This window comes from Leptonychotes weddellii, chromosome 9, assembly GCF_054177405.1.
Source record: "Leptonychotes weddellii isolate Sample4059 chromosome 9, ASM5417740v2, whole genome shotgun sequence".
Classification (NCBI taxonomy): domain Eukaryota; kingdom Metazoa; phylum Chordata; class Mammalia; order Carnivora; family Phocidae; genus Leptonychotes; species Leptonychotes weddellii.
Window position 1 is genome coordinate 53411454 of NC_138377.1, and position 22399 is coordinate 53433852.

Here is a 22399-nt window from a genome sequence, read left to right on the forward strand (position 1 = left end):
TGGGCGCCTGGGTGGCTCAGTTGGTTAAGCGACTGCCTTCGGCTCAGGTCATGATCCTGGAGTCCCGGGATCGAGTCCCGCATCGGGCTCCCTGCTCGGCGGGGAGTCTGCTTCTCCCTCTCCCACTCCCCGTTTGTGTTCCCTCTCTCGCTGTGTCTTTCTCTGTCAAATAAATAAATAAAATCTTAAAAAAAAAAAAAAGAATAAACAAAGACTTATTATTTGAATAGCACTGTAATATTAAAAAGTATTTCCTTGTATGATAATCATGTATTTGCCATAATTAATTGGAAAGTTCTATACAATGTATGATCATTAACTTGGATTTTTCCCAAACATATCTCTAGTACTGTTTCCTTTATGAATTTCAACATTACACAATTAAATAAAGCATTAATTTTTCAGCTCTTATCCTAGTCAAATTTACTTTTTACTCATTATCAATAATAGTACTATTTATGATAAAATACTAGAAGTATTATTGACTGACCGAAAGTTCCTAGAGACATTGACTCTTTTTAAAATTTCTTCCTAAAGCTTATTTAGATACTAACTAAATATTGAATGAGTTAACAAAAAAATGATACTTGTAGGTGCACTGTAAAAGACAGGCATACTGCTGAGAAAGGAGATGAAAAGCTGATTCATTAGATAGCTTGGTAATATACTTATTACTCATAACTTATACGGCAACTTGAAGACACAGTGTGCAGTAACCAAAACACCAAATAAAGAAAGAACATCATCCCTGGAAGGTAAGAATAATTTTTTTTTAATTTTATTTATTTATTTATTTGAGAGAGAGAGAGAGAGAGAGAAACAGCATGAGAGGGGATAGGGTCAGAAGGAGAAGCAGGCTCTCCGCTGAGCCGGGAGCCCGATGTGGGACTCGATCCCAGGATTCCGGGATCATGACCTGAGCCAAAGGCAGTCGCTTAACCAACTGAGCCACCCAGGTGCCCATGGTAAGAATAATTTTTAAAAAATGATTCAGAATAAAGCAGATATAAATATATAATAAATTTAAGGTTTCTCATGAGAAAGGATAGCATGTATGATACTACAATGGTAGATATGTCATGTACATTTGTCATGTCAACTAAAAAGTGATTTGAAGCCAGTCTTATACAAGACAGACATTTTTAAAAGAGTGAAAATGAACACTGGAGCTTTAAAAAGACTAAATTGATGAGTTTTTAAAAATTCTCCCTCCCATCCTTACTCTACAAAAAAGTTAAGTTGGTTAGTGAATGGATGAAGTTATGAAGGATTAAAAGACAACAGAAAAATCTGACACTTATGCAGAAAAAGGTGAGAAACTAGAAAAGATTTTAACATAGTATATTTGTCAGGAGTAAAAATGTAGCTTTGTTTATATATTGTTTTATATAGTCTATAGTTTATAGAGATTTCTATTTTATAGGGATTTTGTTTTGTTTGGTTTTGAACTTCCTGGTTTTTTTGGTCTACATGTAACCTTCTAATTTTAATAACCTCTTAGAAATGTGCATTTCTTTCTCTCCATAAATAGCAGGTGCCATTTAATTCAGTTTAACACAAACAGACAACAAAGAAAGCCAGAATAAGGACTGTGGTATTATTATGTACTTAACAAACTAGAATTTAATTCTAGGTCTGTTTTATATGGAAATAGCCATGTCACATATAGCACATGAAATCTGTCCCCTGATGCTGATAATAAATTGGCATATATAATGGAAACTGCCTTTAAAACAAAGTTACTATCGATTTGCAAGTATACATTTGAAAAAATTATTATACTAAATTTTAATCATATGGCAAGTTACCCCAAGGAGGGGTAATTAAAAAGTGATCGAGAATCTACATTTCTTTTCTTTCCAATTTATTGTTCTAGTCTATAAATTTGAGAGAAAAGAAGAGAACGTGCATTAAACAATGACAACAAAGTTATCACAAATTCCTAACTACTCTCTGAAAATTTCAAAATGAAGCTCAACACATTTGTAGAAAAATCTGACTTCAACCAAACTTCACACTTTTTGGATAGATGAAACATTTTCCACTTCAAAATGTCACCATTTTTCTCAATTTTGGTAGATAATTCTGGTTTAGTGAGTTACACTGCTAATGCCATAATATTCTCCTGTAATTTGTAGCAAAAATGAATTTAAGACAACAAAGTACAATACAATATTCTTGATAGCACACTTTTTCTTACTACACAATCACAATAATGATGAATCTTTTCTGTTTCCTGGGGATATGGTTTTCTTTTTATTTTTAACCAGTTAATGAGAAAGTAAGCACCTTGAGGGCAGGAACTAGTACTATGTCACAGGTGCTATGCTAGGAATTGAGACAAAGACAAAGAAGGAGAATGGAAAGTCCTAAGTACCATAAGAAAAAATATGTAAGTAGTAGAATCAAAGTGATGTCCTTTTTCGTGATTATTGGATCTCTATTACAATGAAAAAGAACTTCTTGTCATGAAACATACACTTCACTTGTTTCAAGTTCTGGTAGACTATATTTTCTCTCTTTTCTTGTAATAAGTAACATTTTAAGAACTATTTCAATTCACAAACATATTCACATACCCTTCAGGGAGTGCCAGTTCTGTGGGTTAATAATACCACAAGATTAGTGTAATAAATATTGATGTGACGAAAAGGCTCATGGTTTAATTTTTTTCCCTTTTAGTGTGCCACTTTTTACTAACTACAAAAGATAACAGTATACCATAAAATCAGAAACAGAATGAACACATACCCAAAGTATTAATATACCACCACGCAAAATTCAGAAAATACGTTGTTTTCATGTACACATACACGAAATAAAATAATACCATAACAGAAGGGTGCTGTATCTGTGTTTAAAGAAGGGGTTGTCGGCAAACACCACAGCTCACTTCTGCTTAAATGTACACAACTGATATCTGCAGCACAGAAAGCTGGCACCAAGGGCTTACAACCTTAATTTGCCTGTAAGAAGGAATGGAGATTTACCTTCAGAGCACGTTCTTGATTGTTTTCAGCAGTCAGATGTCTCATGTTGTTTGCTGAAGTCTGGTTCTGCTCTTTCAGATGATGAAGCTCCTGCTCTAGCCGTTTGCACTGCCACAGGGGAAGAATCCCATTAAGTAAAGGAGTTATAGCATTTTTTTCCCCCAAACAAGCCACATGAATTAATGTAAATAATACCACTGCATTCTCTAAAAGACAAGGTATCTTTTGCAACAAGAATAGTAAGTTAAAAGTAATGATGAATATGAACATATGTTTATAGTAGTCTGGCAATTCAATTGCAGTTGTTTGACTTTTATTAATCTAAATATTACCATAAAATTAGAAAAATAACTTATTTTTTCATAAAATTAAGGTCAAACTACATTGAAAAATGTTTTCTTCACTGATCGAACAGTTTTTATTATGTATCTTTCGGCTGAATAAAAGCATGCTTCTAAAAATCAAACGGGGTTCTTATGTAAACCACAATACGATATTCTGTGATGAAATTTTATTAAGTTTTTAAAAATAACAATTGTCATAAAATATACAGTAAGAGGTTTTTTAGATTTTTAGAAACATCTAAAGAAACAATTGTGTAAGGAAAAAAGTAATAACTATAGAGTGCTACATGGTTTGGAAACAACTAAGGAAACAAGTGTTTTTAATTTCTTTTTTGACTAAACCTTATTTTTAAGTAAAACAAGTGATAACAAACATATGAAATGATATTCTGACCTACTGGGAATATATGAAAATTTAAAAAAATAAATTATAAATAAAAGCATAAATAGGCATCTATTTTGAAAAAAGTAACTGAAGTACCATTCCATTTGAATACAAAATCTTCATATAAATATATCAAACATTTTACACAATAATTGTACAGGATATAAAGTGATGTGTTGTCATTCAGGACCATATGAAGATATCTGGGGGATTAGCTAAAGGAATACAGTACTAAACCCATCTTCCAGGAAAAAGTTAAAAATTACTCCTTAAATTAGAATATTGAGAGCATGCAACTCTTGATCTTGGGGTCATGAGTTTGAGTCCTGTGTTGGATGTAGAGATTATTAAAAAAAATAAATAAACCTAAAAAATTAGCATATTTAAGTAACAACCAATAAATAAATACACATACTGATTCAAGACCTAGACAAAATTAATTCTAGATTATTTGACAAAAGACTAGTTGCCCTAATGAATTAAAAATCATTATTATTATTATTTTTTTTTATTCATGAGAGACAGAGTGAGAGAGAAAGGCAGAGGGAGAAGCAGGCTCCCAAGGAGCAGGGAGCCCGATGCGGGACTCGATCCCAGGACCCTGAGATCATGACCTGAGCCGAAGGCAGACGCTTAACCATCTGAGCCACCCAGGCGCCCTAAAAATCATTATTATGATACATTCCAGATACAGTCATAATCTAAATTGGCATCTGACATTGATTTCTTTTGCCTCTGACCTGTATAATATTCTTTAGCCTGTATCAGTATTTCTCCTGCTTGAGTAAGATACAAATCCACTTAAAAGAAAAAGTTTTACCAAACTGGTGATATTGACTTATATAATGATGTTTTACAAATATAACACTGAGTATACATGCCTCCTGCATATGTAATTATAAAACCAAAATACATTTATAAATGAAGTAAAATAATAATCACAAAATCAAGACTTTAAAATATTAATTTAACTTAGCAGATAAAGTTTTGCTGAAATTAAGTTCTGTAAATATAATACAGTACTGACTGATACAGTGGCAGATCATTTCAGGTTGCCATGTCTATTACAACATGTGCTGTGTGATAACTTAATTCACTTATCACATTTTTAAAAATTATTTGACTGAAACCTTTCTGACATGACATCATCTGGCCTTTATTTGGAAGGGACACATGATTAAACATTAAACTCTATAGCTGTCCCTTTTTAGCTTGTAACAATTCAAGTATTTGGTCACAAATGCAACCAAAATACAAATGTTTTGTGAAGACACAAATCATGAGGCATGAAAATGAGTAAGACATAGCAGTGAGCATCACAATCTAGTAGAAGTATTCTTTATTATCCTCTACATTTTCAATTAATTTTAATACAAAATTACTACATATTAAGTACTTAAATGGAATGACTAAACATGACCTAGGATGTTACAAAGGTGGGGTAGATAATTTGGTTATGGGATAAAAGAATGTCTCACAGAGCAGATGACATCTGAGTTGGGCTTATTTGGGGAACATGATTTTATAAGCTGAAAGAGGAAGAATACAGGAGAAAAGGTAGAAACATCAAGGGTCTATCTGGAGAAAGTGAGAAATCACAGTCACAAGTTGTCTGACCACCTATTTTTTGTGTTTCTAAGTAAATTAGAAATAACCCAAGGATAGAGACTTCTTTCCTACCTACATGATCCACAAAATACAAAATACTATAGCCAAACAGAGAAGTATGGTTTAAGAACAATAAAGCTATTTTTGAACCCGAGAGCATTTATCCACATTGCATACTTGGGCTCAGTTTTCATGGCCATGAAGTACAAGAGGGATAGAAAATAAGGCTCAGGGACCACTCAAACTAGTAAGTGTCCTAAAGGGCTATACTTTCAAGTGTTTAGTGATCCTTCCTACTTTCATGAATGGAAAGAAACAAGACAAATGCCAGAGAAAATGTATGTCCCTAAATCAAGAATAATGTAATTTGTTCTATGGTTTTAGAGTTTCATTTTGAAGTAACACCATTAAAAGTAACACAATATCTTCCCTAATCATATTCTGCCAAATATTAATATCGTTAAAAGTTCTACTGAATAAATTGAAACCTAGGTTTCTTACATTTTTATATTTAAATTTTTTTATTTTTATCTTTTTAAAGATTTATTTATTTTATTTTACAGAGAGAGAGAGAGCACACACGCGCACTTGAGTTGGGGGAGGGATGAAAGAAGAGGGAGACAAGCAGACTCCCTGCTGAGCGAAGAGCCAGGATGTGGAGTGATCCCCATGATCCCTGAGATCATGACCTGAGCCAAAATCAAGAGCTGGACGCTTAACCAACTGAGCCACCCAGGCGCCCCTTAAAAATTTTTTTAATACTCAAATTGAACTTAGGTAAATGCTATCTGTATACTGTTAGAGTCCCTGTGAACTAGAATTCTCATCATATGAGACTAAAGATAAAGACGAAAGATAAAATAGGTTAAATAAAAAACCCTTTAGTTCAGAATTTGCATTGGAAGTGTCAGTACAAGGATACAAAGAGTTTTATCTTTAAAAAAATGTGAGTTTATATATTTCCTAGTTTTGCCCATTGAAATTTGGTAGAAATAACAGGAAACCCAGTAGCAATGAGTACTCCCAGCACCTACCCTGTGGGTCCAAGTACCATTTCTTACTAAAAATATAGGACTCCGTGGATATATGGCTGACTCCAGCTCTGGGACAAGAAATGTACAATACGATCCAATAACACGTGTGCTTAGCAGAAGTTTTGTATTAACTATCAGTACTGAGGAACTATCAAAGAGACTCAGAAAGGACTCAGGAGACAACTTGAAAAGTCCCCCACAAGCTAAAGAGAAAAGAATATGATCAAATAAGGATAGTAACTGAAATATATTGTAACACACACTATATGTTTAAATTATTGAGTTTATAATGACAATAAAATTCTTAAAAAACTAATTCTATTACTATTGGGGAATACTAGTAAGCCAAGAATTCATCTACCCTTTCTTATATAAAGTTTACCACTAGGTAATCAAACAATAGATAAGAAAATCACTACAGAAATATTCAAGCTAATAAAAAAAAGGGAATGTTAGAATATCACAATTTTGAAATCATTACTATACTGAGATCATTAATATAGTACTGAACTGCTAGTAACATAGTTCTTTCACAAACCAACATGCATTCCCAGATAAAACACAAAACCACCTGCAGTCTTGGTAATAAAAATTAATCTAAATCTGATCAAGCCTATAGATCAAACTGCCATATGAATAGAATAGAGAGGAACATATTAAATGACACTAAAGAGATGCAATGAATGAACAAGGTAACTCTACAAGAAAAATTACTCATTTTGTTTAAAAAATAAATTCCAAGGGGGCATCAGGGTGGCTCAGTCAGTTAAGTGTACAGGTCTTGATCTCAGGATTGTGAGTTCAAGCCCCACGTTGGGCTCCACACTGGGCGAGTAGCCTACCTAAAAAATTAAATAAAATTTAAAAATTTAATGGATAAAAAGAGATAGAAGGGGAATCTATAAATTAAAAATAATGTTAAGAGTCAATTCAATCATCTGCAATGTGTAATTCTTTTTTTTTTTTTAAAGATTTTTTTTTTTTTTTATTTGAGAGAGAGAGAATGAGAGAGAGCACATGAGAGGGGGGAGGGTCAGAGGGAGAAGCAGACTCCCTGCTGAGCAGGGAGCCCGATGCGGGACTCGATCCAGGGACTCCAGGATCATGACCTGAGCCGAAGGCAGTCGCTTAACCAACTCAGCCACCCAGGCGCCCCTGCAATGTGTAATTCTTAAGTATAGATTCAAAATAAAGAGGAAAGTTACAATATTTATGAGATCACTGGAATTCGAAAAGTAGTCATGTTTCACAATGTTTTTTATTTGTTAATATTTTTGTTGTGATAATGAGATTATGTTTTAAGCAACAGTTGATATCTTCTAGAAAGACAATAAAATTTATAGATAAAAAGGATATTATGTCTGGCAAATTTCCTTCAAAATAATGTGAGAAGGAATAAATGAGTGGGAGATATAAATTAAAAAAGCTGGACAGTTGTAGCAGGGTACAAATATCTCAAGGGCTCAGAGATTCTATGGTTTCTAAGTTCACTGATAAGAAGGATTAAATTTTTCTCTATAAACAAGCCAAACTAATTCTATAATGTGAATGAACTAAACATATAAAACATAAAAATTGATGGCAAATTTTTATAAACTGAATTTGGCCCATATTTAATACAAGATCTGTTTTCAGCAGTATTTTCCTCTTACTTCTTATTGTAAACTCTGAAGAATTATACCGAGCAGACAATACATTGTTATGATTGTTTTAGTTTATGTGTACTTTTTTTATTTGTAAGGTATCTTTTTATTGTTATGTTAATCACCATAAATTATATCATTAGTTCTTGATGTAGTGTTCCATGATTCATTGTTTGCATATAACACCCAGTGCTCCATGCCGTACGTGCCCTCTTTAATACCCATCACCAGGCTAACCATCCCTCCACCCTCCTCCCCTCTAGAACCCTCAGTTTGTTTCTCAGAGTCCATAGTCTCCCATGGTTCGTCTCCCCCTCCAACTTCTCCCCCTTCATTTTTCCCTTCCTACTAACTTCTTCTTTTCTTTTTTTTAACATATAATGTATTATGTGTACTTTCTGAAAGATTACCATGACAAGTTTTTAACAAAAAGTTCTCTTATATAAGTTTTTAACAGCTGCCATTTGTCCTCCTGTGCAATCTGTTTTCAGTTACTGATCATTTTGATTGCATACAATCAAATCTCTTCCCCCTTGGATGCTATACAATTCTTTCCTTTGCAGACAAAAAATAATACCAGACTCTTCCAGTCAAAACAGAAACTACACTCTGGTGTCAATGTGAATTATGTACTTTGAACTGCAGATGTTTGGAAGCACTTAGGATTATATAAATAAGTTTTTATTCTTTTTCATTTAGAAGAATCTTTAAAAATCACTTCATTTTAGAATAAAAAACAATAACTAGAATGCTTTTCTCACATTGCAATAACTTGGAATAAAGAGTTTTCAAATTCAAAGGGTAACTTGTTTCTTCAAAGCCCTGGAAAAATACCAATAACTTGGTTTAAATGAATATTTATACAATACTCAGAGGTCTAAAAATACCAAAGATTAAAAAAGAAAAACAATAATTATGTGAACAAGTCTCTAAAACCACATGTACTGTAGCTGATGTGTGTATATACACACACATATAAAACATATAGAAAACATAGTTATTCAGTAAATATTCATTGAGCACCCACTAGACAATATACTGGCACCCACCAGGCAACATGCCAGGCAATGACATGTTTCTACAGATTTATACACACACACATATAACTTAATTATATATATACATTTTAAAAACACCATAAGAAAGTAAATAACTAGGGATTTAATAACGAATACAGTAATTTATACTCATTTTTTTTAAGTAAGCTCCACACCCAGCGTGGAGCCCAACACGGGGCCTGAACTCACTACCCTGAGATTGAGACCTGAGCTAAAATCAAGAGTCAGACACAACCCACTGAGACACCCAGGAGCCTCCATACTCATTTTAAACTACTGAATTATTCAAAAAAAGATTAAAGAAACATTTTAAATCACAAAGTAAAAGGATTAGTAAACATGACAATTATTTTCAAAGGTATCAACATGCATATAGGTATTTATTTAGCATGCTATTACTAAAATATCATTTTTGTAATACTGTTTATTATATGAGTTTAAAAAGCTATTCATTTGAAAAAATCATGGTTTGCATCTCTATATCAGAATAAAGGTTAATACACATATACTAATGATAGTCAATCAACTCTTAGTGAAAATTAGTATGTGCCAGGCCCTGTTCTAAGCACTTTACATTGTGTTAATCAGCAAATCTTCATGTGGACCTATGAGTTAGATATTGTAATAATAGGATACAATTAAGTAGAAGCAGAGAGTATTAATAACTTCTTCAAAGTCATGGAACTAATAAGGATTCAATTTCATGCAATGTAATTCAGTTTATCACAAAAATGTATAGAGTGCACACATATGTCCAATAGCAAAAGGAATGGAAAGAGGACTACAGGAAAAGTTAACAATGATGACATTTTAAAATTTGAACTCTGAACAATTAGAGATACAGATAATTTCTAAGGTAGTACATAGATCTGACATAAGAAAATATTCAACATAGATCAGAATGGAATATGGACTAGCTAGTACATAGAATCATTATCTTTTAACACAGTTCATTCATACCCAATGAGTGCATGTGTTTTCAGGTTGCATCTCAGAGCTAATAAATATTTCAGAGAGCTATTTCTAGAATACATCTCTGATTGATCACACTAACTCCTACCTACCCTATCTTGGTATCCTTTATTGGCTCTCCCTTTGTTTCCAGAAATAAAACCACGTTTTGGAAAATAACAGCAGCATTTCATGACCCAGACCCATTTCATACTTTCTCATTCCTCCCCAACTGCACACTTTGCTGTAATTTGGACATGCTAAATTCTCCATCTGCTTGGCACTGTCCCTCACATCCACTTATGATCCCAGGGCAAACCTAGCACCTGGTTCACTGAAGCTATCTAATGCATATTTATTAAGTAAATAATGTGAATTTCATTTAAAGAGATCTTATTTTTTCATATTAATTTCCTTTTAAAATTAAAGGCATATGCACTAAACAATATTTAGTCAATTGATATACCTGCAAGTATAAATACAGTATAAAAATATCTGAAAAAGGGTGCCTGGGTGGCTCAGTTGGTTAAGCGACTGCCTTTGGCTCAGGTCATGATCCTGGAATCCTGGGATCGAGTCCCACATCGGGCTCCCTGCTCAGCAGGGAGTCTGCTTCTCCCTCTGGCCCTCCCCCCATCATGCTCGCTCTATCTCAGTCTCTCTCTCAAATAAATAAATAAAATCTTTAAAAAAAAAATCTGAAAAAAGTATATGAGAATAAAAATAACTAATTTCCAAAATACAGAGACACAAAAAATAGCATTATTTATGTTTCCTAAGATGAAAAATTATAAATGTAAACAATGACTATTTAATGATATGCCTTTCAATTAACTCCCAATTAAGAAGCATGAAGTCAACACCTTTAAAAGTTTGGGATACAGCAGCAGTACGGTAATGCAAGAAGGGCCATAATAAGGAAAGAATAGTAGTAAGACACCCAGATTGTAGATAGTAAAAGAGGGCCCAAAAACCAGAGGAAAGAAGACATAGAAGTAGAGAAAAAAAAATGTATCAAAGCAAATGGAAGACTTTTACCATACCTCATAAGCCAAACCATTGTAGGGGTTTTATTTTAGGTGAAATTTATATGGAGTGAAATGCACAGATTTCGAGTGTATACTTCATTTAGTTTTTGACAAATTTTTAAATCTAGACAACTACCCTCTTTCAGCTAATCTGCATTAAGAGCCATAAACTAACATTGTTTGATTTGAAATACCATGAATTATTTCACCTATTCTTTAACTTCATAAAAAACAATGGAACTGGGCGCCTGGGTGGCTCAGATGGTTAAGCGTCTGCCTTCGGCTCAGGTCATGATCCCAGGGTCCTGGGATCGAGTCCCACATCGGGCTCCCTGCTCTGCGGGGAGCCTGCTTCTCCCTCTGCCTCTCTCTCTCATGAATAAATAAATAAAAAATCTTTAAAACAAAAAACCAAAAAAACAAAAAAAAACAATGGAACTTTTAAGTCTGTAACCTTTTGTCTAACTTATTTCAATCAACTATATATTGGAAATTCATCTGTTTGTGTGCATAAATAGTTCATTCTTTTCATGCAAAACAGTATTCCATTTATGAATATACCATAATCTATTTTCCTGTTAATGACTGGAACTTGAGTTGTTTTCAGTATTTGGATATTATGAATGAGCTCCTATAAACATTCCTCTAAAAGTCTTACAATGTACATTTGTTTTCATTTTCCTTGGGTAAACATCTAGAAATGGAATTGCTATGTCACAGAGTGGATATTGTTTCACTGTACAAGAAACTGCCAAGCAGTTTTCAAAACAGGTAGTACCATCTTACATTAGCAGTGGATCAGAATTTTGGTTGCTGACATCCTCACCAATATTTGTTGTCAGTTTTTTAATTTCAGATGTCACAGTGCATGTGATGTAGTATCACATTTAAATTTGTGTTTTCCTATTTACAAATTATAATATTTTCATGTGTTCACTGGACATTTGTGAAGTTTCTCTTCCGGTCTTCTGCCCATTTTTGAGGGGGGGGTGTTTATCTTCTTATTATCTATTTGTGGGAATTATTTAAATACATTTAATATAAGTCCTCTGTCAGATACATGAATTGAAAATATTTTCTCCCAGGCTATGGTTTACCTTTTCATTTTCTTAAAAGTTTGCCTTTGAGGAGTATTAATTTTTAATTTTATTAAAGGCAGATTTATCAAATTTTTTCATTATGGTTAGAGCTCTTTCTGTCCTTTTTAAAATGCCTGGCTACTCCCTGCTCTGCGGGGAGCCTGCTTCTCCCTCTCCCACTCCCCCTGCTTGTGTTCCCTCTCTCGCTGTGTCTCTCTCTGTCAAATAAATAAAATCTTTAAAAAAAATAAAATAAAATAAAATAAAATGCCTGGCTATCCCAATGTAATAAAGATATTTTTCCTCAAGTTTCTAACAATATCTCTCAAATTTTAGCTTTCTTGTTTGGGTCTACAATCCACCATGACTTTATTTTTGATTACAGCATGAAGGAAGAGTCCTTTTTACTCCCTACTGATACCCAGCTGCTGCACCACTATTTGCTGACTTACCTCTCCTCACTGGACTGACCTGATGTCCTGGTCTAAAATCAATCAAGTGCCACAAGCAAAAAAATGAAGTTAGACAACTTTCTTAAGACATATAGAAAAATTAACTTAAAATTGATCACAGAACTAAATGTAAAAGCCAAAACTATAAAAATCTTAGGAGAAAACATCTTAGAGTAAAAATTTATCTTAAGATAAAAAAACTTAGTTGAAACTGTGTTAAGCATAACCTTCTAAGCCTTCAAGTGACATTAAATAAAAAATATAAAATGGACTTCATCACAATAAAAAACTTTTTGCCCCATATATCATTAAGAAAGAGAAAAATTGGGGCACCTGGGTGGCTCAGTCATTAAGCGTCTACTTTTGGCTCAGGTCATGATCCCAGGGTGCTGGGATCGAGCCCCACGTTGGGCTCCCTACTCCACGGGAAGCCTGCTTCTCCCTCTCCCACTCCCCCTGCTTGTGTTCCCTCTTTCGCTGTGTCTCTCTCTGTCAAATAAATAAATAAAATCTTAAAAAAAAAAAGGTAAAAAATTTTACAAATGATATATATGTGTTAAAAAGCTTGTATGTATAATACATAAAGAACTTTACAACTCAATAACACAAAGAATAAACACATAACTAAACAATGGGCAAAGGATCAGAATACAAACATTTCTCTAAAGAACATATAAAATGGCTAATAAACACAAGAAAAGACAAGACATCATTAGCTATTAGGGAAATGCAAATCAAAACCACAATGACATGACTTCTGCAAGAGGGTTGACTAAGAAGCTCCAGGCCTGAATTCTCCAATGGAAACAAAAATAAACAATGTATGGGGCGCCTGGGTGGCTCAGTTGGTTAAGCGGCTGCCTTCGGCTCAGGTCATGATCCTGGAGTCCCGGGATCGAGTCCTGCATCGGCCTCCCTGCTCGGCGGGGTGTCTGCTTCTCCCTCTGACCCTCCTCCCTCTCATGCTCTCTGTCTCTCATTCTCTCTCTCTCAAATAAATAAATAAAAATCTTTAAAAAAAAAAAAAAAGATTTCCCTTTAAAAAAAAAATAAATAAATAAATAAATAAATAAATAAACAATGTATGAACCAAAGCTTTGTGGGAATTCTGGAAACCAGTTAAGGATCAGCAGCAACTAAATGAACTGGTGCCTCTCCACAAAAGGCCCAAGAAAAACTTGAGCCATCACACCACTCTGATTAGTGAAAGTCTCCTCCTGTACAGAGCCAGTCCACAAAGACTGGGGGACATGGATATTTATTCAAATGCTCAATTTTCAACAACAAAAACCAGAAGGCATACAAAGAAACAAGGAATCATGGCCTATTTGAAGGAACAAAATAAATCCTCAGAAACCAACCCTAAAGAAACACAGGCCTTAAACTTACTGGACAAAGACTAAATAACTATCTTAAGTATGCTCAATGAGATAGAGGAGAACATGAACAGAAAACTAAACAGTATCAGGACAGCAATATATGAACAAAATGAGGATACCAACAAATTAGCACAATTACTAAAAAAAAGAAACAACTCAGACATTCTGGAGCTAAAAAACACATTATCTGAATTGAAAAATTCACTAAAAGGGTTCAACAGCACACTCAAACAGACAGAATAAAGAACCAGTGAACCTAAACAAAGTTGATTTGAAATTATTGTCTGAGGAGCAAAAAGAAAAAATAATAAAAAAAAGTGAATAGAGCCTAAGGGATTTATGGTCCTATCAAGTGGACTAATATAACATTATGGGATTCAAAGAAAGTGAAGAGGGAAAGAGTGGGGGCAGAGAGTTCACTTGAAAAATGGTTGAAAACTTCCCAAATTTGAGAAAATATAGAATGTAAAAATACAAGAAATTCAAAAAACTCCAAGTAGGATAAATCTAGAAAGACCCACACTAAGATATACTGTAATCAAGCCACTGAAAGTCAAAAACAAATTGAATCTTGGAAGCATCAAGAGAAAAAGAACTCTTCGTGTACAAAGGATCCTTAATAAGATTACTAGCAGATTAGTCAGAAGAAACCTTGCAGGCCAGAAAGCAGTGGGATGATATATTTAAACTGGTGAATGGGAAAAACAAAACAAAACAAAACCCAATGCCCTGTCAAGTAATAATTCCATATCTGGCAAAAATGTCTGTCAAAAATGAGGACAATGTTAAGACATTCTCACATAAACAAAAACCAAGGGAGTTTATTAACATTAACCTGCCCTAACAAGAAATGCTAAAAGGAGTCCTTCAAGAGAAATAAAAGGACACTAGACTGTAAATAAAAAGCCAAATGAAATTATAAAGTTCTCTAGTAAAAGTAAATATACGGACAAGTATAAAAATCAGTATTAGTGTAATTTTGGTTTACAAACCTACTTTTTATTCTATTACAGAAGTTAAAGGCAAAAGCATAAAAATAATTATAAATCTATGTTAATGAGTACATGATATATAAAAATGTAATTTGTGACAACATAAAGTGGGGAGGCAGTAAAAGAGTATAATTTCTATGTGAATGAGGTTATCATCAATTTTAAAATAAATTGCTAAAACTTTTAGGATATTTTATGTAACCCCATGGCAAACTACAAAGAAAATATCTACAGAATTATACACAAAAGGAAATAAGAAGGGAATAAAAGCAAATCATTATAAAAATATCAACTAAGAACAAAAGGAGGCAATAAGGGAGGAAATGCAGGTTGAAGAAACTATAAGTCATCTAGAGAACAATGAACAAAATAGCAACAGTATGTCCTTCTCTATCAGTAATTACTTTAAATGTAACTGAAATAAATTCCTCAATCAAAGGACATACATTGGCAGAATGGATAAAACAAAACAGAACAGGATACAACTATGTGTGGTCTGTGAGAGATTCACTTTACATCTAAGGACATACAAAGGCTTAAATTAAAGATATAGAAAAAGATATTCCATGCAAATAGGAGCCAAAAAAGAGCAGTAGTGGCTATAACAACATCAGGCAAATAGACTTTAAGTCAAAAACTGCGACAAGGAAGGGCACTTTATAATGATAAAAGGGTCAATTCACCAATAAGATGTAACATATAAAGTTTTTACATATGCTGATTTCAAAACTCATACAAAGCTACAATAATCCAAAGAGTGTGGTACTGGCACAAAGGCAGACATGTAGACCAGAATAGAAGAGAAAATCCAGGAATAAGTATACATTGTATATATGATCAAATGATTTTTCATAAGGGTGTTAAGACCATTCAGTGGAGGAAAGGATAGTTTTTTCAAGAAATGGTATTGGGAAGACTGGATATCCACATGCAAAATAATGAAGTTGAACACTTACCTTATACCATATACAAAAATTAACTCAAAATGGATCAAATACCTAAATAAATGTAAGAGTTAAAATTACACAACTCTTAGACAAAAATATGAGGGAAAAGCTTCATGACATTAGGTTTGGCAATGATTTCCTGGATATGACACCAAAAGCACAGGTAACAAAAGACAAAATAGATAAATTGGACTATATCAAAACTAAAAACTTTTGTGTATCAAAGAACACAACCAACAGACTGAAAAGACACTTCATGGACCAGATGAAAATATCAGTAAATCATATATTTAATAAGAGGTTAATATGTAGAATATATCAATGACTCCTATAATTCAAAAACAAAAAAATACATCTGATTAATAAATGTGCAAAGAATATGAATAGACATTTCTCCAAAGATGACAAATGGTCAATAAACATACGTAGAGATGTTTCCCTTCAGTAATCATTACAAAAATTCCAAGCAAAACCACAATAAGATACTATCTCACATCCATTAGGATGGCCATTAGAAAGAAAGAAAGAAAGAAAGAAAGAAAGAAAGAAAGAAAGAAAGAGAAAAGAAAGAGGAAAGAAAGGAAAGGAAAGAGAAAAAGAAAGAAAGAGAAAGAAAGAAAAGAGCAGAGAAGAAAAGAAAAGAAAGAAAAACAGAACACAAGTGTTGCTGAGGATGTGGAGAAACTGAGAGCCTTGCGCACCGTTCATGAGAATATAAAATGGTGCAGCCATTGTGGATAACAGGATTGCAGTTCCTCAAAAAAGGAAAAACAGAATTACCATATGATGTAGCAATTCCACTTCTGGGTATAAACTCAAAAGAACTGAAAGCACAATCTCAAGATATATTTGTACACCCATGTTCCTAGCAGCATTTTTCAAAATAATCATAGGTAGAGGTAACCCAAGTGTCCATTGATGGATAAATAAACACAAGGTGGTATATATTACCAATGGAATATTATTCAGCCTTAAAATGGAAGGAAATTCTGACTCATTCTACAGTAATGAGGACATTACACTAATTGAAATAAGCCAGTAACAAAAAGACAAAACAGTAGCTCATCAAAATGTCACACATAAGAGTTACCATATGATCCAGAAATTCCATTGCCAGGTATACATCCAAAACAAAAGTAAACTCAAATGTCCATCAACTGACCAATGAATAAACAAAATGTAGTATATCCATATAATTATTATTTGGCAAAAGTATTGATCTAACAATAAAAGTACTAATACATGTTACCACATGGATGAACTTTAAATACATTATGCAAAGTGAAAGAAGCTAGTCACAAAAACCACATATATTATTCCATTATATAAAATGTCAGACTAGGCAAATATATTGGGACAGATAGCAGATTACTAGTTATGTAAGCCTGGGGGAGGAGTATTTTGGGGAGAATGAATAGGAGTGACTAATAGTGGGTACAAGGTTTCTTTTGGGATTGATTAAAATATTCTAAAATTGTGGGAATGCACACTTCTGTAAATACAGTAGAAAGTACTGAATTGTACACTAAATGTGTGAATGGCATATGAATCTCAATAAAGCTATTAAAATGCAAAAAAATTTAAGTGATTATATATGAGTAGTTCTATTTCTGGGCTCTCTACACTGTCCCTCTAATTTGTATTGGCACAAGACTCAAGTCTTGATTATTTTAGTTTTTGAGTGAGTCTTGAAATCAGGTAGTATGAATGCTCCAAATTCCAATTTTACAAGACTGTTTTGAGTACTCTAGATCATTTATATTTCCATAATTTTTTAAAAGGACCATTTTTAAAAAAAGTCTTAAAACCTAGATGAAATGGACAAATCTTGAAAAACACAACTTTCTAAAACTTACACAAGAAATAGAAATATTGAATAACTGAGTAATTGTGGTAAATTGTGTTTCTCAGAAAATTTATCCATTTCATCTGTTATCAAATGCAGTACCATGAAATTCTCCATACTACCATTATCTTTTAATAAATGTAGAATCTGTACTTACACCCTTTCATTCATTCTTGATACTACTAATTTGGGTTTTCTTGTTCAGTTTTAAGTTTTTATTTAAATTCCAGTTGGTTAACATACAATGTAATATTAGCTTCAGCTGTACAATTTAGTGATTCAGTACTTAAACACAACACCTGGTGATCATCACAAGTGCACTCCTTTAAACCCATCACCTATTTAATACCACCACTCACCTCCTCTCCAGAAACCCTCAGTTTGTTCTCTATAGGTAAGAGTCTGCTTCCTGGTTTGCCTCTCTCTCTCCCTTTGCCTATGCTCATTTGTTTTATTTCTTAAATTCCACATATGAGTGAAATCACATGGTATTTTCTTTCTCTTACTTATTTCTTTGTTCAGTTTTACCAGGGCTTATACATTTGACTAATTTTCATAAAAAACCCATCTTTGGCTTACCTTTCTCTATTGTTTATTTATTTCTGCTCTTTATATTTTGTTCTTCTATTTATTTTGTGTTTAGTTTGCTCTCCTTTTTCATCCATAAGATGGAAATTCAAATAATTGATTGTGGATGTTTCTTCTCCCATATGTAGATTTAAAGTGATATAAACTTCTCTGGAAGACTAAAGCTGCTTTAGCTATATCTCACAAAGTTTGATACGTATTATCTCACAATTTTAAATTTGTAGTATTTTTCTTATTTCCTTTTCTCTACTTACATTGACCTCTGGAGTATTTAAAAGGGCACTATTTAATTTCCAAATATTTAAAGATATTCTAGACCTTATTCTTGTTAATTTATTTCATTCCCTTGTGAACAGAAAATACACTCTTTATGATTTTAATCTTTTCAAATTTATCATGAAATATTTCAAGGTCCAGTCCAGCATATAGTCTTTTTTATTTTCCATATGACCTTGAGAAGAATGAGTATTCTACATTTGTTATTTTATTTATTTTTATTTAAGATTTATTCATTCATTTGAGAGGTTGAGAGAGCGAGCGAGCATGTGAACATGCAGAGGGAGATGGAGAGAATCTCAAGCGGACTCCCTGCTGAGTGAGGAGCCTGGCATGGGGATGAATCTCACAACCCTGAGATCATGACCTGAGACAAAATCAAGAGTGGAACGCTCAACTGACTGAGATAAATGTAGGGATGCTACATTTGTTGACTGTTTTATAAATTTCAGGTAGATCAAAGTGAATGAAAAGTTAAGCCTTCCACAGTGTTAATGATTTTGTCTAGATCTATCAATCACAGAGAACAGTGTTGATATTTTCAATTGTGATTGCCAAATAGTGTATTTTTTCCTTTGTCAGTTTTTGCTTTTTGTATTTTGAAGATGCTATTATGTATATAAATATTTAGGTTTGTTATGTCTTCCTGATGAAATGTCCCTCTATCTCTGGTGATACTCTGACTTTAAGCCTACTTAATCTGGTATTAATATAGCCACAGCACCTTTCTCATGCTATAGCTTATATATCTTTCCATCCCTTTACTTCCATTTATCTGTGTTTTATTGTTTTAAGTATGTTTCTTACAAACTGTATAAAATTGTGTCCCATTTATTGCCTTTAATGTCACAAAATCTACCTTTAATTGGAGTACTTAGTTCATTTTCTTACAATTATTTGTGGTTGGATTTAGCTCTACAATCTTATTTGTTGTTTATCTTTTGTTGTTGTTCTCTTCCTCCTTTTCTACCTTCCTTGAGTTAACCAAATATACTTTAATATTCCATTTTAATTCTTATATTGCTTTTTCAGATGACATTTTATATCTTCTTGTCGTTGCTCCAGAAATTAAATCATATATCCTCAATTTGTTATAGTCTTCTTAGAGTTAATGTTTTACCACTTTATTTAAAATTTAAGAACTGGGCACCTGGATGGCTCAGTCGGTTAAGCGTCTGCCTTCGGCTCAGGTCATGATCCCAGGGTCCTGGGATCGAGTCCTGCATCAGGCTCCTTGCTCTGTGGGGAGCCTGCTTCTCCCTCTCCTCCCCACTTGTGCTCTCTCTATCTCTGTCTCTCTCTCTCAAATAAATAAATAAAATCTAAAAAAATAAAATAAAATTTAAGAACTAACCAACAGTGAAATTCCATTTGTTTTGCACTTTCTTGTCATATATTTTATATCTATTATGTTTTGAGCAATCTGTTGTATAAATAAGAGAAGATTTAAAAAGATAGCTTTACTATTTACCAAACTATTTCCCATTTTTGAGGTTCTTCATTCATTCCTTTAGATTAAATTTTCTATTGAATGTCATTGCCAGTGAATTGGAAAAATTCACTTTAGCACTGTATTTATGTAGTACACATCTACTAGAGTTCAACTGTCTCATCTTTCATTTATCTACAAAATAGTTTTACTACATATAATTTTTGAAGGGTATTTTCACTATATATACACTTCTGGGTTGACAGTTTTCTGTTTTGTTTTTTTTATTACATTCCTTTAAAGTTTTTGGCTATTGTCTCCTCACTTTCATTATTTCCGATAGGAAGTTAGCCATCATTCACAGGAATGTTCATGTATGTATCAGTCCCCATCCTTTTAGGTGCTTTCAAGATTTTCTCTTTACATTGGTTTTCATTAGTTTGACTTTGATGAGCTTAGGTGGAATTTTCTTTGTATTTATTCTTCCTGGTGTCCACTGAACTTCTTGATCTATAAGCTTTGTTGTTTTTAAAGACTTATTTATTTGAGAGAGAGTGAAAACACACTAGTGGGAGGGGAAAAGGGAGAGAGAATCTCAGGCAGACTCTGTGCTGAGCACAGAGCCCAACGTCGGGCTGGATCCCATGACCCTGAGATCACGACCTGAGCCAAAACCAAGAGTCGAACACTCAACTGACTATGCCACTCAGGTGCCCCTATAAGCTTGTTTTTATAAAATTCAAAAAGCCTTCAGAAATTCTTTTTTCAAATATTTATTCTGCCTCACTTTTTCTCTTCTTTTGGGACTCCAGTTGCACACCTGATGCAGTCCAACAGACCATTAAGGTTATGTTGTTTTATTTTCATTTTTACTTCAGACTGGATAATTTCTATTGATTGGTCTTCAAGTTCACTAATCTTTTATTGTACAGTCTATAAACTGCTAAGTTTGTCCACTGAATTTTTCACTTCAGATGTTGCAATTTTTTACAATTAGGTTCTTTCTAGAGTTTGTTTCCTTGCTAGTATTTCCCATCAGTTCACTCATCAGGATCATCTTTCCTTTCAGTCTTTGAAGAAGTATAAAATGGATACTTTAAAGTACTTCACAATTTCTACCATATTTAAGTGTCAAGATTTGCTTCTATTGACTACATTTTCTCTGGATTGTGGGTCACATTTGCCTGCTTCTAGTATTTTTAGTTATATGCTAGACATTGTGGATGGTCCATGGTAAGACACCGAACATACAACAGTTACCTCTCATTTAATATCATCTGCAAATTTCAGGGGCTTCAATAATAGACTTAAATTTCTTCTTTAGTGCAGCAAGACCACTGCTCTGCTTGAGCTCTACCTTCCTGAGTCAGAAAGAGTGACTGTAGGAATAACGCCAGGGGAACCATTGAGTTCACTCTGTGAATTCCTGTGCAGTCTGTTGTTCAGACATTTTTTCCAATTTTATAATTGTTTTTTTGAGGCATGGCAAGATTAGTAATAATGATTCTGTCCTGGCAGAAAGCTTCTATCATTTTACAAGACAACAAAAGCAATTTTTCCTATTGAGAGAATAGTTGCTGCAATACAGAAACTGAATGATAAGTTTCATTTGTTTCAAACTGACAATACCCAACGAAAAATTTTTTTTCCTTTCCAATTTCCTGTAACTATCAATATATCTTTTCTAGTATCTGTAAACTTAAACTTCTAGAACAGTTAATAGGAAATGAAATTATGTATGCAAATTCCTAAACACTTCCTAGCAGTGAAATTTTCCTCCAGGGCACGCCCAATATGTTAGTGATAATAATTACTAAATTATGAGTAAATTAAAATAAATTAGTAATGGTGTTTAATTACATAGCATCTAACAACTAGAGACTGCTAAACATATCAAATGTAGTTACTTTGACAAAGTATAGAGTTATTAGAGACTGCTAATCTACCAAATGTAGTTAGTCTAACAAAGTAGAGTTATTAAATCACCATTTTCAGACTTTAATTAGAACACATTTAGAAATGATTTATAGGATATAAGATGGTAATAACAAAAGGAACTAAAAGAACTTCAAAAATTCAATGTTTCGCATTTTAAATGCTCCACTTTAGCCCTTTAAATGCAACTAACACTCCCTGAACACAAAATACAGGCAACACTAACATCACTTGTCCATTCAACCTACCCCTCTCTGATCTCTCTTTCCTAGCAACTCAGCTAATTCTCTGGCTACATATTATGGCACCTTGTTCTGGGAGTAAAAGAAGGGAAGGGTAGGATGATAAATCCAAGGAAGTAATCTAAACAGGTTGCCAAAAAAATGAAGTAGCGCCCAAAATAAACGCCACCAAAGTCCCTTGATTTCAGTAGTA

General features: G+C 33.3%; 1 protein-coding gene and 1 long non-coding RNA gene across 2 annotated transcripts in view; both read right to left on the reverse strand.

The window, feature by feature from the left end:
- The window catches only part of MIPOL1 (mirror-image polydactyly 1), a 235613-nt gene that overhangs the window by 158801 nt on the left and 54413 nt on the right, over positions 1-22399 (reverse strand). The window contains exon 6 of the mRNA XM_081829767.1: positions 2991-3098. Coding sequence (XP_081685893.1) covers positions 2991-3098 — 108 coding nt within the window. The remainder of the gene's footprint in view (positions 1-2990; positions 3099-22399) is intronic.
- On the reverse strand, positions 12032-12817 carry LOC145723265 (uncharacterized). Its single transcript, XR_014148189.1, has 2 exons — positions 12392-12817; positions 12032-12254 (listed from the first exon to the last, which is right to left on the reverse strand). It is a non-coding gene; the product is annotated as an uncharacterized LOC145723265 (long non-coding RNA).